At 37.8% G+C, this 18,010-nt stretch overlaps 1 protein-coding gene across 3 annotated transcripts; it reads right to left on the bottom strand.

Moving 5' to 3' along the window:
- Positions 1–12: 12 nt before the first annotated feature.
- hnrnpul1 (heterogeneous nuclear ribonucleoprotein U-like 1) lies at positions 13–17,759 on the bottom strand. 3 transcript variants are annotated; one of them, XM_048167745.1, is made up of 17 exons: positions 17,605–17,759; positions 16,872–17,067; positions 16,654–16,788; positions 13,714–13,758; positions 12,790–13,009; positions 12,624–12,697; positions 12,396–12,535; positions 10,794–10,893; positions 10,598–10,710; positions 8,973–9,239; positions 8,044–8,166; positions 7,803–7,931; positions 5,495–5,660; positions 4,754–5,005; positions 4,524–4,666; positions 2,302–2,481; positions 13–787 (listed from the first exon to the last, which is right to left on the bottom strand). In XM_048167745.1, exons 2-17 carry the CDS (start codon positions 17,041–17,043, stop codon positions 689–691), a joined length of 2,358 nt encoding a protein of 785 aa, XP_048023702.1. In that variant the 5' UTR covers positions 17,044–17,067; positions 17,605–17,759; the 3' UTR covers positions 13–688. The 3 variants fall into 3 exon arrangements, with proteins under 3 accessions (XP_048023702.1, XP_048023703.1, XP_048023704.1); XM_048167746.1 differs by having other exon boundaries at positions 16,872–17,070; positions 17,605–17,757; XM_048167747.1 differs by lacking the exon at positions 13,714–13,758.
- Positions 17,760–18,010: the final 251 nt, after the last annotated feature.

Raw genomic sequence — 18,010 nt, 5'->3', positions numbered from 1 at the left:
GAAGAGTCACAGTGGTGTTTTACAATTTAATTCTCAAAGCAAAAATGGATTGGACGGGACAGAACAAATAACGTCCACAAAGAACATCAAGTATGAACTAAACAGTTCAGAAATAAATGTAGTGATTCTCAGCCAGGATAGACATCAACACTTAAAACCGGCTTGCATTTTATATTATCAAATATTCTCAACTTACTTGTTTGCAATGCCAATGAGTATATAAAACATCGAACAACTACAATTCAAACAAAAAACATCATGTCTCGTGTAATTAAATTAAGACTTATAATAGTTATATGAAAAGCATCTACATTCCAAATTAAATGGAATTTAGGCAAATCAAAACAGCAATCAGTGTTGAGGAAGCATCTCACAGTTTCTACACCTGCAGGTTGTTTGAGGTACTGCAACACGAAGCACCTTCCGATAATACTATCTTTCACATATACTAGAAATCAGTCATATTATAGTCCTTTATTTCAACCTCAGGGGTTTGATTGTATCAGTAAATTTTATACCGAGTCATTTAGTTCAAAACAATCATTGACTTATAACAGTCTTGGAAAAACAAGATGCATGACAGAGAAAATTAAATGACGGTAGTTAAAGTGGAAGGATGTATTATAATAAGAGAAGCATGTATACGTGTGTGATTACAGAGGTGATGATGTCAGAGCGTAGTTCCTGTTCACTGTGAGCCCTGCTGTCCAGAGTAGTTCCCGTATTGACTGTAGTACTGGTTCCACTGGCTCTGATTCTGATAATACTGCTGCCACTGCTGCGCATACTGGAGAAAAACATCACGCTTCAATAAAATGAAGCTACCCGAAGCTGTTCACGTCCTCGTATTGGGAATTATGCTTTTCTATGGCAACACTATCAATGCCTAAATTAATCTGCAATGGTCAGGTGGTACAAGTAGAAGCTCTCTGAAAATTCCTAGCTTAATTACAAGCTCAATGAGGACGTGAACGCTTTTTACAAGCTGAAATCTAGTGAATCTCAGAAAGTGATTAGTACATTTTATATCCAAAATACTAATCCACTTGTATAGATTAGGGGTGGGCGATATGACCAAAATCTTATATCACAATATGAGTAATTTTATTTCACGATAACAGTACATATCACAATATAGTTATTTTTTGCTTTAAATAAGGTTATGATATCAAAATGTTTGATACCATTAAAATATCATAATTACCATTTTTAATATTTAAAAAACTAATATTAGTACCCTAAAAAAAAAAAACTCTCTCAAACTTACTGAAGACAAGCAAAGTGATAAAATAAGAGCAAAGAAAACAAACTAGAATAGAACTAAGACAAATGAAATAGACCTACCTGAAAAACTTCAGGCACTAGAAATACTGTATAATCAAATGTATAAAAAAAACAATGTATCGTCTTTACTGTGTAAATTAAATATACATTTATTCTTATTAAACTTACAAAAATGAATTAGTCAAGAGCAGTGAGTTTTTCTATCTTTTTTGTTGTTTGATTAGCATTAATAATGACAGCAGGTAAATTTGGATGCTGTTCCTTAACGACCGGCTGCACAGATCTCATGCGTTTTCTCTCTCAACTGTGAAAGTTCACTTAATGGTTCCGTTTACTTGCAAATACAAGTCACTTTGTAACCTAGGAATGTGTATTTAATCGTTCAAGCCCAATTGGGTGGCAAAAAGCTCTGTGTTCAGTTTTCACGTGCTCTATGAGCAGCAGCTACAGGGTTGCCAGGTTTTCACAACAAAATACGCCCAATTGCTCCTCAAAACTAGCCCAATCGCATTTCAGGGGGGTCCCACGGTAAAAATCACGTTCCGGGAGGCAAATTTTGCGTTTTTGGAATAGCTCCCCTGGTAAAATTCGCATTCCAGGGGCTAAATATCATGTTATTTTGAGTCGATTCAACCTGTGGACATGAAATACCACCCGTGGCAACAGTGTAAAAGTAGCCCAATTCCGCAGGAAAACCACAGACTTGGCAACACTGAGCAGCTTCATGTCGCGTGTCTCTCAGACGGCGCTGAGAAACAGTCTCTCAGAGAGCGTGCGCATTTACAGAAATGAGCTCTCTTTCGCTGCTAATTGTGCTTCAACAGTTTAAAATCACCTAAGCCTCTAAGCCGCAATGCTTAAAAACACATGCAAACCACAAGCTTTCGTGACTGCGCTGCACAGACGATAGTTCAAAATCTCTACCGTTTGACAAATTTCTACTGGTTAATTGTGTCTACCTGTATATCGCCCACCCCTAGTAGTGTTTTTAATCACAGAACATGCCTTGTAGCTCACCTGTTGATACTGCTGATTGTAGTTTTGCTGGTTATATGATTGTCCAGATCCTTGACTGTCATGGTAACCTTGTCCATAACCCGGATATTGGCTGTAGTTGCCATAGTTGTAGCCTTGGTTGTAGTTTCCTTGGCTATAGTTGCCCTGGTTGTAGCCTGGATTATAACCCTGATGATAGCTCTAAAAAAAAAAACAGAAAGGAAGATGAAACAAAAACAACAACAACAAAAATAAATAAATACACAAATATCTCATAAAGGCCTCAATATATTCCCAGCGAAGTTCATTTTTGTTCTCCGTGACTTTGGGGTACGAACATCCTGACGCCGCCCACACTACTGAAAGCGATGTTTAAATGAATGTGTAAATATATGTGTTGCATGCTTTCCGTTCAACAACAAAATAAACAACAAAAACGACAGCGGTGAGAAAACAGTAGTTAATCTTGGCTCATAAAATGATCGAGTTTAAAGTTAGCAGGTGCATGCTGCAATATTTGTGTCATATTTTCAGGATTTTTTCCAGTTTATTGGGGGTTTGTTCTTGTTCGCTGTTTTTATCTAGCAAGATCTGGCAACAAATGAGTCAAGGCTTGTACATCTTTTCCTGTGATTTCTTGCACCACACCCACAGAAGAGAGATACATATCTGATGCATGTTAAAATATATCATTAACAAGCAGTTGTTCAGTTCGGTTTCGTACAAACTGCGTAGAATTTTCATAAATGCAGTTTTTCGGGAGTTGTAGAATGCAGTTGTCACTCCTGTAAATGACTGACCTGTGTGTGTACAGGATTAAACACTAAAAGGAGAACTGACAACCGAATTTAGCCACGTAGTGTGTACGTGGCCAATTTATATAGCACTTTATAGATTGCTTTAAAGCAGCAGATTTACAGGATTAAACATAAATAAAAAAATAACAAACAGTATCAGTGTCTCTTTCAATTACAATTACAACTTCATTTTCTACTGCAAAGCGGCTCTCCAGTGCGTTCCTGTTTTTACTCACGCATACAGATAAGCAATTAGCCTGATAGCTTAGTATATACACGCATTTTCACTTACCCTCATGTATTCACAATGATCTTTAATGTAATTGTGTTAAATTAAGTGTTAAATGTCCAAATATTTAAAGGGTTAGTTCTCCCAAAAATGAAAATAATGTAATTAATTACTCACCCTCATGCCGTTCTACACCCGTAAGACCTTCGTTCATCTTCGGAACACAAATTAAGATATTTTTGTTGAAATCCGATGGCTCAGTGAGGCCTCCATAGGGAGCAATGGACACTTCCTCTCTCAAGATCCATTAATGTACTAAAAACATATTTAAATCAGTTCATGTGAGTACAGTCGTTCAATATTAATATTATAAAGCGACAAGAACATTTTTGGAGCGCCAAAAATTCATTTGTGCTCTGAAGCTTCATGAAGCAGTGTTTTGAAATCGGCCATCACTAAATAAGTCGTTATTTTTGTTTTTTTTGGCACTCCAAAAATATTCTCGTCACTTTATAATATTAATATTGAACCACTGTACTCACATGAACTGATTTAAATATGTTTTTAGTACATTAATGGATCTTGAGAGAGGAAATGTCATTGCTTCCTATGGAGGCCTCACGGAGCCATCGGATTTCAACAAAAATATCTTAATTTGTGTTCCGAAGATGAACGAAGGTCTTACGGGTGTGGAACGGCATGAGGGTGAGTAATTAATGACAGTATTTTCATTTTTGGGTGAACTAACCCTTTAAGTTATAAATAAAACAAATGAATGATATCCAATTATTCACTTAATAGGCTATTATTATTGTTATTTTTATTATTATTATTATTAGGCTATTTATTAATTAATAATTAATCAAGTGTAAGAAATTACGTTCACTTGGTTTTTTATGCACTAATGTGTTTCCGTACGTATTATATAGTAAATTATGTAAAGTATAGTATCATATGTATATACTTGGGATAATCATTAACTGACAGTTTGGGGAGACCCGATTTCGATTTTTTGTCATGACACCTGGGAAAACTTTTTCTATTAAGTTCGCTTAGGCAAGTGGTTTCGAACTCCCGAAACAAACTCCAAATGAACTTTGCTTTGGCCTGAGTTTGTTCATATTGATGACCAATTCATTCCTCAATTTCGCTTGAAGTATGTCGGGGCCTTAAGGCTAAACATTAGTCAAAGACACAAGGCTGTGTACAGCACTCACTTGGCTATATCCCTCTTTGTTATAGGAGCCATAGCGGTTATTATTGTAGGTTCCTTCAGACTGATGTCTGCTGCTGTATCCATCTCGCCCGTCTCTGTAATTACCTCCCCAGCGGTTCTGACTGTAACCGTCACGGTTATAACCTGACAAAGCACAGAGCAAGATGATGAAAACACAAATGACAGAATTTTTGAATAAGTTAGCCTGACACCCTAATAAGGTCAATTCACCTCCTCTATAGTTTCCTCCAGGTCCTCCTCTGTTCCGATGATCTCCTCTTGATCCTCCGTGGTTGTCGTACTGCTGGTATCCGCTTTCGCGTCTACGGTGTCCCCAGCTGTCGATGCGTTTCTCAGGCGGAGGCCCGGCCTTCCGGCCCTCCTCATTGTACCGTTTCACCAGCTCCGATGCCTCTTCTCTCTGCAGCTCAACAAAGCTCACTTCATTCAGGAAGTCTCCAACCTCTGGCAGCACAAAGTTGGCTTTTAAGCCATGGAAAGAGGAAAGAAGGTGAGACAGATTAAACCACCAGAAAAGAAAAACTAAACTCAAAGAGAGAATATTGCTATGAGGATGATGGAAAAATGACAAGAAAACATTAATATAAAAATCATATGAATAAGATGAATAATACTACTGCAAACCAAGTGCAATGTCTAAAACACTTTTTGAACTAATGTGTATTTATTGTGACTGGCACAATATTAGCATGAATTATTATTTTACTGGCATTTTTAAATGTTATTGCACTGTAATAAACATTGCTTGGTTTGCAGCATCTCATGTTTCATTAAGACACAGGGGTGAAAGTTGGACGATCAAAAGGACTCAATCAAATTGAGAAGAGGGTCCGAGAGATAAAGCTATTTTCTATGATGAAGTGGTACGTGCGTCTTAAAAGTTTAATTCAAACCAAATTAAGTGATCTTTTATGTTTTCTGATGTTGTTTTTTCCATAGCAGCGTTCCTACCTTTCATTTCTAAAACAGCATGATCGGGCACGTCCTTCCCTTCCTCAGCTTGCTTTAACGCTCGCTCTTTTAAATCTTCGTCCGTGGGACATATTACAATAGCCTTGCGTTGAAACCCTTCAAAAGGACGCATTTTTCGTCTCTGGGCTGATCCATATACGTTTGTCTAGCAATAGTGACAAGAAAGAAGTAGAAGCTGTTTATTATTGTTTCTTTTGCGTTGTGGTTGTGCTTTTCTTGGGAAAAAATCTGGAACCCTGCAATGAAGTAAGAGTAGTTTTTCTTACTTTCCCTGCACCTGCTGATGGACCCTTACAACACCTTCACTTACCTTACACAGGTGTCTGAGCGGACCTGGATCCAGGAACACAAACGTTTTTAGTAGAGATGCACCGATTGCAATTTTCTTAGTCGATTCCGATTTTTTTTTTTTTAAGTGTGACCTGCCGATTCTGATTTAACTACAGTTGACAGCATATACAAACAAAAATCTACTTTTTTTCAATGCAAAATTTTGCAAAATTTTACAAAAGTTATTCAGTCAAGAGCAGAATTATTTTCTTTGTCTTTTGTAGGAAAAGGAATATTAGGCTGCTGTCACTTTAAGAGCAAATGCACTGATCCAACATACTGTTACACAACATGCATTCTCTTAACTACTAACGTTCCAAAACTGACTGTTTAACTGAATTCTCACAGAGACCGGAATTTTTGACATAATTTTGTGTGTATTTGACAGTTTAAGAGCAGTAAGCCACTCATTTTGGTACTTGCGACTCACAAGCTGTTCGATATGTATCGAAATATCGATATTTTTGACAATGCTATTGTCTAATTAGGTTTGCTGTTCCAAACGTTGTCGTGGTGGTTCCCCCATGGTTTACTTTGGCCTTACAAGTATTACAAATTGTGAACTTTGTTGCTGCGTCCCAATTCGCATACTATCCATCCTAAATAGTATTCGAAATTAGAATTGTGTCTTCTTCACTTACGGTGAAGAACTTTCAAGCCAACAACATGTTTACATGCGGCTAAGTGCAAGCGTGGCTGTGACATTGCCTGTGTCGCTGGCAACAAAACGGACAGGCTCGGAATCGGAAAGACGTGACACTGACCATTCGCTCACGGGTCCGGGCTGATCATGCGGAAAAATCGTCTGATTCCGGTGCCTGGCCGGTCAATCGGTGCATCTCTATTTTTTAGGGAGCCTTGGGCCACGTTCACACAGCAGCAGAATACGGTTTTCAGTCCTGTATTTGAGTTCTTAAAGCGGAACTCAGTAAGATTTGCGAAGCTCCCCCTACAGGTTCCTTCAGTGAATCACACTCGTAAATACTCCAAGCGCAGCTCTGGACTACAACAACTACAACGACTACAACGCTCACCAGCGCAGTAGTTTTGCAAATACAGTACAAGAAATCTCGATAGAGGTGGGTAATTTTCGAAATAGTCTTATAAAGTCATAATACTTTCGCGTGAACGTGAACATGAGGCGAGATTGTGTCGGGTCGGCGCAGCTCAACTTGCAAGTGCTGTTTTCTGGCATAGACATACCAGAGGGGGTTAGTGCACGCCTCAAACACACCACTACAAGTCAATTAACCATCGTAAAGACTTAGAAAACTATTTATGAAGGTAAAAAAGTTACTTAGTTCTGCTTTAATACGGTTATGTTCACACACAGTTCGTTTATTTATGGGAGTGACAACCGTATTCTATAACCGAACTCACATCGGTAAATTCACAACTCACAACCGCATTCTCGGAAAACCCGCGCTGTGTGAACGTAACCGGACTGGACAACTAGTTGTCTGTCTCACCATACAGTCGCTCTGACATTCTAGAACTGTCCTGAAAAGCCAAAAAGGTTAGCTTTACAACCTTTTTACTGAAACAAACACAACAACAACCCACAGGATAACAGACTTCTCTTTAAAATCAATTTCTTTTAGAACTACCATAGCGAAACAAGGCTGAGAATACTTCTCTCAACATCTTAATACAGTCATGGGCTAATAATACTTTATCAGAGAGGCTCACAGAACAATTCAACGTAATTGGAAATGCAAGATAATTTAAATGCTAAAAAGAACATGTTTGATGTTAATGATGTTTCTGACACTTCAGTGCCCTTTCAATACCACATTCAATCAAAGGCTGCAGCTTCTACTCTATCATATGAAGGATAAGATAAAAGATGAAAGATCTTTATCCTGAAAGATAAATAAATAACAAATTAGAAGAACAACATCAGAGCTTACTCGCAGTTATGTCTTCGCTGGGAATCATAGGAAGGTGCTTGCAGTACCTGATCCAGAATGTAGTTCCGTTTTTTGCGGGCGGCAATCTGGAGCAGTCGGTTCAGACACTGAGTGGCCTGCTGAATCAGGATGTCCCAGCGCCCGGCGTAGTTTCGCTGGCGACGCAATCCCATCACCTAAAAGCATAAAAGAAAACTATGTTTTCTTGGTTTTTTTAGCAATATACACTACTGTTCAAAAGTCTGTAAGATTAAAATGTATAAACACATTTAAACCTGCTGATCATACCTTCATTTTCTCCATGATGGCGTTTGTGCCCAGGATGTTATACTTCTTCTCTGGGTTCATTCCCGCATACTTAGAGGCCCATGTGGTTTTACCACAAGCAGGAAGACCGACCATCATCAGGACCTACAGACAACAGCGATATACTCTTGATTATACATGTTTATTTGAAATCATATTCACTACTGTTCAAGTTTAGGCACAGTAAGATGTTTTAAAGTATATAATAGAATACCATTATTTTAAATTGTAATAATATTTCACAGTATTGCTTTTTTCTGTATGTTTGATATACACCATGATGAGCTTGAGACATGATCACAGAGGGTTTTTTCACAGCCTACCTGACTGAAAGAGCTCATTAATATGCCGGTCATTACAGGTCTTTATGCGATTCTTTTGTCTTCTCAGGTGTAAATGACCCATTATTCATGATGATTCACACCTCCACGCATACTGTGTTTCTTGACAAAAAGTGTCTTACAAAAACTAAATCAATATATTGTTTTATATGAACAAGTATGCAGGATAATTTTTACATCATTTTGAAGCAAAAACTCTAGTCTACAACCTCCAATACCCAGAAGTCTTGTGAACACATATATAATATTATTTTTTTGGCCTTATTTCAGTGACTTAAGTTTTTTGTTTTTTCAATAACCACGCATAAACGTTATTCCTTCAAAAACACAAACATGTACATACGTGTTCCTCACATATTATTGTAGCCTAGTTTATGCTGAATACAGTGCAATGACACTTTTTCCAACTAAAAAAAGCACAAATGTCAGGGCATGTCAAAACTTCGCCAGGGCCCAAAAATCCTCAGACCCCAGAGGGTTAATGTTTTTTTAAAAAAGTCTCATACTCACGGAGGCATTTATGTGATCAAGAATACAGTAAAAACTACAATATTATGAAAAAAATATTACCTCACAATCAGATTTGTTGGCAGGACCAACAGTGCCTCTGACCCTGTTCTCCATGTTGACAGCTCCGATGAATGTGTAGCCATCTGGCAAAGAAAAGAAAGGTTCCTCCCGTTGGCCAAAGTTAAATTGGACAGCGCAGTTTTTCACCAGGATATGAGGATACAGAGCACGACCAGCCAGCTCTTCTTTAGATACGTGAAATGCCACATCAAGCCACTTGCCGTTCTTCGAGAAAGCCATTACCACCTGCTCATGGCTATCAAAGTCCTGTAAAAGACACAAATGTATGAGGCTACAAGTTTATTCATCAAGTCAGATACTTCATTCCAACAGTTTCACGTTTGTTATTTTGGTTCTCTTTCATTAGAACGTAGTGAGCTGCCTACCTAAACAGCATTTTAAGGCATCATAGCGTCCCATCCCAATGCTGTTCAAACGCATTAAAATGAGAGCAATTTACACAATATTTATGCATTTTCATGCTCAGATTAGAGTATTAGAGTATCATGTCATTAGCTGAACAACATGCTAATGTGACAGTCAAATGTAATTAATTGTGAGTCAAGATTTTCCCTTTAAGGCAAGTAATTTCACTCGGCGGCCATCTTTGAAACGCCTCTCGGGCAGCTATTTCAGTCATGCAAGTGCAGCTCCTATCTCTTTGAATGGGGAAACATCAAATTCTCCAAAGCAGTTCACCAAGCTTGCTATTAAATTTCTTATTTGAAATCACCAATGAAGTCTGGCAACAACTCTCTCATAAATTTCATTTCTAAATGTTTGTTCTTTTATTTAAAAGGCGGGACTTATTCCACCACATTGTGCATTGCACTTTCTCAGATTCATATTAATATGAGTGCACCATCTTTGTAGTTACTTCTTGTGGGTAACCTTATTTATGCAAAACCTGGAATTGCTGCCTATGTATTGTGTTCAAATCAGTCATAAAAGGGGTTCGATTTCAGTTAAGATGATGTCATTAGGTGCAATCACATTTACCGCTTGCTCTGTGAAATTTCAAAGGAGAACGAAAATATGACCAGATGTGATAAAATATGATGAATAAAATGACAAAATAAACATCCAAAGCTATTTTACCAGCAGTGCCAGCAAGCAAATGAACCAATCCTAAATAACTGCATTCCAAGCAGCCTCTTTTTTATGCATCTATTTATAATATTAAAATGCAGTGTTATACAAAACTGTCTGAGTAGACACCACCAGAATGAACACCTCGTCCATTGTGAATCTTAAGTTTTGCTTTGCTACCAGTGCCAAATTAAGAATTTCTGGTCACACAGAGACCACTGATGAACCAGAAGTGTTGCTACTGGCCCATGTTGTGAATTTGTGCATCAAAATTCATCAAACTTGAACCCAACGTAAAATGCGAACGGCAAAATATCTTCGCCACTGAACATCCATCAGGCAAAATTCTTCATCGCACCAATTCACATTGAAATTACTGGATTTTGCTCTCGAAATTTTAGCAGAGCAATGGTAAATGTAATGGCACCGTTAGTCAATTGCCCAACTGGCAGTATACAGCAAGAAGTTGACTAACAACTTGACAGATTTCATATTAAAAAAACTAAAATAAATAAATAAATAAGAATAGCACTCACAATATAACATCCAATGACATCGCTTTCACCAAATTTCTCTCCGTAATCTTCAAATTTGCAACTGGTAGACTTTTTCCCTGTTCCGCCATACCCATAAGAGAACGGCTCCTCTCCTGAAACATAGTAATTCCCTACATAAGAAGGCAGAAAGATCATTTCTGTAACAAACCCTCATAGTGTACGTGTGCTTCCTCACCAAGCTGTGTGCTGCAGGAATCCAGAGACCACCCGACTCTCACGACATGCGGGTCAGGCTCACTGCTGGGAAGATGCTTTACGGATATATGCTCTATGACCTGGAAGAAAAAAAAACAAGACATAACTTATTCTAAATGATGACTAAAGATAAAAAAGTTATTAAATAATAGTCTTTTGGGGGGTAAACTATTAGAAGTGTGACTTTGTAACAATACAAAGTGGGTTGAAAATCAGCAATGTCGGAAGTATATGTAAATGGACAATGTTTACTCATTCTTCATGTTACATGGACGAGAAATTCATGTTTATTGGTCAACAAAAGTCCACTTGATGATGCAAAACATGTCACTGCCTACAACGCGCTGGATCCTTCACTGGAAACCAAAAGAAACTCACTCCCACTAAAAGTTTACTCTTTGAATTCTTGCAACATTCGTCAACATTATGACTAAAAGTTTGCTAAGAAGTATTTCCTACAAAACCAAGGCAGTATTTGACTCTGGTAAGTGTATCCATTGCAGACTGGTGGGAGTGGCCTTGGATGGCAACATGACCAGTGCATTATGGGTGTTGAAGTTTGCCTACCTACTTGGAAAAGGGGAAGACAAAAGCCTTTTTTCTCTGTTTCCTATAGTGAGGTAGCACCGATTTCATTTTTTTTTCGCCTTACTACTGTATAGACCTTATGTAGCCCCGCCCCTTTTCAGCGCTGTGCTCGTTGTCTTTTGACTTCCGGCTTGTATTTCCACAGCGATCTTATGTATTTATGAATGAACTGCTCATTTTAAAATCTTCCCGGTCTACTGACATTTGTTAAGACACCCGCTTTAAACATAACAATGCTCATGATAACTTTCATTAACTCTGCAACATGTAAATCCACTTCACCAGCTAATTATTCTTCAACCAATATGCCATAGAAATATACAGGGCTACCGCTAAAACGGAAGTTCAAAGACAATATTCTAAAGATGGCGGCGCGCTTGTTTCTCTGGTAAGTAAGGTCTATAGGCAGCCAAGTTTTATTTAAAAGCCCATTTTGCCATTGGCGAAGTACCTTTTTAAGTTGATTTAAAAGTTAACCATAAAGAAACAACAAAACTACACTACCCTTCAAAAGTTTGGGTTCAGTAATGTTTGAGAGAAATGTATATGGACGGATTAAAAGGACAATAAAGACATTAATAAAGTTACAAAATATATATATATTTCAAATAAATGCTGTTCTTCTGAACTTTCTATTAATTAAATAATCCTGAAAAAAAATTATTACAGTTTCCACAAAAATATTGAGCAGCACAACTGTTTTCAACATTGATAATAATCAGAAATGTTTCTTGAGCAGCAAATAAGCATATTAGAATGATTTCTGAAGGATCATGTGACACTGAAGACTGGAGTAATGATGCTGAACATTCAGCTTTGCATCACAGAAACAGTGACATTTTCAAATATATTAAAACAAACATTATTATTTCACAATATTATGGTTTTACTTTATTTTGACCAAATAAATGTAGTCTTGGTGAGAATAAGAGACTTCTTTTAAAAACATAAAAAAAATATTACTGACTCCAAACTTTTGAGCGATAAACATTACCTTCATCTCATAGCACACACGTCCCTTGTTCACACCATACGTGGCTCGCGCTCCAGACCACAGATAAGCAAACCCTTCAATGGTCAAAGGATATCCACTGCAGCGATCCCGAGAGACTTTGAAGTGCAAGTCACAGTTATCTGTTGAGGTTTACAGAGAGAATTACATGATTATATTTATTTAAGAGATATAATAAATCACAATTAAATAAAACAAGCCCTCACGTACAAGTGTCAATGGCCACTAGCGTGCCATCAAAGTCTTCCTCATCCTCTTCAGCAGGAGGCAGAGGAGAACGGGATCTGTGATCAAACAGAGAAAATCACAATGTAAACCTACAAGCACTTGTTAGTCAAAATCCCAATGCTGATACAGGATTATAACAAAAGCTCACCTCCTGTCTTCACGGTGTTCATAACAGCTGTAGCCGTGGCTCTCATCATAGCGCCTCTTGTGGCCATGATGTGCATGTCCGTCCTGTTCAGTCTTGGATTCTACAGTCTGCTGGCTCTCCAGATCTTCCCATTCACTACCAGGGTCAGATCGCTGCTGCTCCTGTTGCTCCGGCTTTATCTCATCTTCATTTTTCACCTTCACTGGTGCCACTTCATCTTCTGTGAAACAATCAATATTCAATATAAAGCAGTGGAGGCCGGGGCCCACTAGAGGGCCTCAGCAGACTTCCAAGTGAGCCTCAAGCAGAGCCAGGCACCAACATAGCATTGAAGAGGGGGTATCTGAAGTAACAAATGGGGCGGTGATGCAAAGTATCACCAGCTAGAAAAACATATGTGGCCCATTCATGTATTTGTTGGACTGTAAACAAACCTGTCGCTACTACAACTATGAAACTAAAAGCTACAGAGCAAATACAGATGGCAGAGCATTGAATAATATTACTATATAAAACAGGAAAATTGACAAGGTCAACATATTCGAAAATCTGTTTTTAGAACAGCAGATAAAAAAACATCTTAGATACTCAATTTCAGCGGCTTTACCCCGAATACATACAAAGACAAGTTACCATGATACCACCACCACCAAAAGTAGTCTACTTTACTATAAAACACACAGCCGTACTGACCGCTTCACACTACACACACACTTATTGCGACCTGTTTAACAGAAGATACAATGGTACTGATAACTTTATGGTATGTTAGAACAGCCTGAACTGCAACCAGTGACAAACATTAACAATACAGTGCAATAATCAATTAACTACAACCAATTATCTAGCCCTCTAAACATGAAAAATATACTGTACTTTTAGCCTACTCAATAAAGCTGTATTCTGACCAAAGAATTGCCTTACGTAAAATCTTTGGAGTGACTCCTGTCAGTTGTGACGAATGTCGATCTACAGTGACGCAAAAGATACGACTGTTTAGACACATTGCAAAACATCAGACTGATATATGGAAGTGGCCCAAATTAGAATAAAAAATGTGGTTTGTGCTGTTCACACTGTTATGGGGGGAGAAGGGGGAAAAAAACACAGATCTAAGTCACATATGTTCAAAAAAAAATAAATAAATAAATAATAATTCAGATTTTGCCTGGAGTATGAACTTAGTCATAGTGATTGTACATGTACCGTGGACTACTATTTGGCTATTTCAAGATTATAAAATAAATAAAAATAACAGGAAATGTTACTATATAATAACTATATAAATCTGCAACAACATTGAAGTGGTGTCGAAAATAATAGTGGTCCACCAATAATTCACCAAGGCAGATATATCAGCCGATATTTGGCATTTTTTAATGATCGACATTCAGTTGATAAGTTTTTCTGTTTGGCCAGTAAGTGTTGGAAGCAGAATTTTTACTTCCACAATGGCAAGAACATAGAAATTAGATGTGGACAGGAGAGATCTGTTGTCATACACAAGTGACAAACTAATTCTGAATTATGCTGCACTGTATCTGCTACACCATATTCACTGTGTACTCATTTACAGATGCTGGTCATATAATTAGAATATCGTGAAAAAGTTCATTTTTTTATTGTAAATTATTTTTAAAAATGAAACTTTCATATATTCTGGATTCCCTACATGTAAAGTAAAACATTTCAAAAGTTTTTTTTTTTTTTTTTTAATTTTGATGATTAGAGCGTACAGCTCATGAAAGTCCAAAATCCAGTATCTCAAAATATTAGAATATTTCCTAAGATCAATCAAAAAATGGATTTTCAAAACAGAAAAGTTCAAGTTCTTTAAAGTATGTTCATTTGTACACTCAATACTTGGTCGGCAGCACATATTACAGCAAATGACTTGCTCCTAGCACAAATTACAGCATCAGTGAAGTGTGGCATGGAAGTGATCAGCCTGTGGCACTGCTGAGGCACTATTGAGCCTTCAGATCATCTGTATATTGTTGGATCGACTGTTTCTCATCTTTCTCTTGAAAATATCCCATAGATTCAGGGGTCAGGCATGTTGACTGGCCAATAAAGCACAGTAATATCATGGTCAGCAAACCACTTGGAAGTGGTTTTTGCACTGTGGGCAGGTGCTAAAGTCCTGCTGGAAAAGGAAATCAGCATCTCCATAAAGCTTGTCAGCAGATGGAAGCATAAAGTGCTCCAAAATCTCCTGGAAGATGGCTGCATTGACTTTGCACTTGATAAAACACAATGGACCAACACCAGCAGACGTCACGGCCCCCCAAATCATTACTAACTTCAGAAACTTCCCACTAGACTTCAAGCAGCTTGGATTCTGCGCCTCTCCAGTCTTCCCTCAGACTCTGTGACCATGATTTCAACATGAAATGCAAAATTTACTTTTATCTGAAAAGAGGACTTTCGACCACTGTTCACTGTCCAGTTCTTTTTCTCCTTGGCCCAGGTAAGATGCTTCTGACGTTGTTTCTGTTTCAGAAGTGGCTTGGTAGTCCTTTTCCTGAAGATGTGTGGTGACTCTTGATGCGCTGACTCCGGCTTCATTTGACTCATTGTGAAGCTCTCCCAAGTGTTTGAATCGGCTTTACTTGACAGTATTCTTAAGCTTGCGGTCATCCCTGTTGCTTGTGCACCTTTGCCTACTCAATTTCTTCCTTCTAGTCAACTTTGCATTTAATATGCTTTGATACATCACTCTGTAAACAGCCACCACATTCAGTAATGACCATCTGTAACTTACTCTCTTTGTGGAGGGTGTCAATGATTGTCTCCTGGACCATTGCCAAGTCAGCAGTCTTCCCCATTAGTGTGGTTTCAAAGAACAAGAGATACCCGAAATGTATACTGTAGGGATGGTCACTTAATGAAACTCAAATGTAAATATTCTAATATTTTGAGATACTGGATTTTGGACTTTCATGAGCTGTACGCTCTAATCATCAAGATTTAAAAAAAAAAAAAAAAAAAAAAAAAACTTTTGAAATGTTTTACTTTACATGTAGGGAATCCAGAATATATGAAAGTTTCATTTTTAAAAATAATTTACAATAAAAAAAAAGAACTTTTTCACGATATTCTAATTATATGACCAGCACCTGTACGGATTAGTTCACTTCAGAATTCAAATTTCCTGATAATTTACTTAACCCCATGTCATCCAAGATGTTTATGTCTTTCTTTCTTCAGCTGAAAAGAAATTAATGTTTGAGGAAAACACGTGTGACCTTTCCAATGTGATTACGTAATGTGTGACGCATCGCAGAGCAGTGCAAGACGAGCATTTGTGGTCAAAAAGATGAGCTAGATAAGACACTTAATCCTGTCTGTGATCATGTAGAGCCCTTTGAAGCTGCACTGAAACTTACATTTGGACCTTCAACCCGTTGATAACTGCTGAATTCATAGAAATTAGATGTGGACAGAACAGTTTATTTAAATATGACTTATACACAGACTTACCATATTAATGAGTGCATTGTTGGCTGCAGTGTTTACTCATGTTTTTAACAATTTATTTATTTGTGAAAATAAGCTCAAATTATATTTTTCATATCGATTCACTTTCAAGTTATTTATTTCTAATTTAGTAAATGTTATAAATAAACATACATTTCATTGCAGCATGAGTTATTTGCCATCTTAAGTAGTGTGATGCGAAATATATTTCAGCCACCTGTTCTCGAAGATATCGGCCATCAAAAAAAAAAATCTATATTGGTCAAGGGATTGAAAATATAACTTGTAATTAATTGTATACGAACATGCAAGCCAAGTTGCACACCGGCGGGACACACACATCATTCAAAATTCAAAACTCAAAAACTCCAGTTGCAGTCTTACCTTCTTTGCAGATTGTCTCAACAGTTGCCTGTTGTTCCTCCACAATCTCAGATTTCGGATCACTATCAGAGCCCTGTTTCTCAGCATCCATCTGCCCTGGATCAGACCGCTCATCATTCACAGCCTTTGCAACACCTGTCACATGTAAACATGCAATGGGTTCATCATCATTAGCATGCATCAAATGATGCCATCTTCATGCACACAAACTCTAGTACCTGCTTCAGCCTCCTCATCACAGGTGGAGTCCTTTTCAGCATCCAGAACTGCCTGCAGACGCTCCACCAGATCTACTTTGAGGCCTCTGGTGTCCATCCCACGCTTCTGCAACTCCTCTTTCAGCTCGTTGACTTTCAGTTTCTTCACATCCACACTCATCATGCATGACATAACGTGGAGCTCTCGCTCCCAATCCTGCTGAATGGAAGACAGCTGTGATCATCTCCAAAACATCAATAATGCACATCCCACTGGAAAAGCTGGACACTGTGTTTTAGAATATGCCAGCTTGTTTTGAGATACTGATTGTTTCAAAAGCCAGCAAATGAAAAACTAATGACCAGTTCAGACTAGCAAGACACCAGTTGTGGCTCCACTTCAGGATCATGTGGTAAGTTAGCTGGTTTGTTGCTGGTCCAAGTTAGACCAGGTAGAAACCAGCTATCATTTATCAAAACACAGATAACAGGCAGGGCTGGTCATTCGCACAGCTAACTGGCTAAATCACGTGCACACTTAAGTTGTGTAGTAAAAGCATGGGTAAAAACGCACATCTACTGTAATTCAGTAAATGCTTTCACATCCAAGATGCGATATAATGAGAAATGACACATGCATTCGTCTGATTTGTCAAACTACGGATTCTATCTAACTGTGCTCATGTAAAATGTCCACTAATTTCTCTAATGCAAACTCTAAAATGCCAGTAAAAAAGGTGTCATGATGACTTACCAGAGGAAAAGCTCTTGTTTGGCTGAAGAGAGTGTTTGAGTGTTGTAAACACAGGACTACAGCTGCGCGCGCTTCAGTACAGTGCAGCAGAAGACATACTGAATGTTGTCCATTTTGTTTGAGTGCTGACACCTACTGGACAGATCTATAACACAGCTTTGAAGTCATGAACCGACAGACGTGCATTCCTTTACTATTTAGTTCATAATAAAATAATAATTAATAATTCTACCCAGCAATATATACAATTTAAATACATATTTCAAATATAAGTGATGCAGTTATTTTTGTAGGCAAAATTAAAGTCAGTGTTGGGTTAACGCATTAGAAGTAACGCGAGTAACGTAATGGGATTACTTTTCAAGTAACTAGTAAAGTAACGCATTACTTTTACGTTTACAGCAAA

Source organism: Megalobrama amblycephala, linkage group LG19 (genome assembly GCF_018812025.1).
Source record: "Megalobrama amblycephala isolate DHTTF-2021 linkage group LG19, ASM1881202v1, whole genome shotgun sequence".
NCBI lineage: Eukaryota > Metazoa > Chordata > Actinopteri > Cypriniformes > Xenocyprididae > Megalobrama > Megalobrama amblycephala.
Note: the sequence above shows the minus strand (reverse complement) of the source record. Positions and strands in the feature narration are given on the sequence as shown.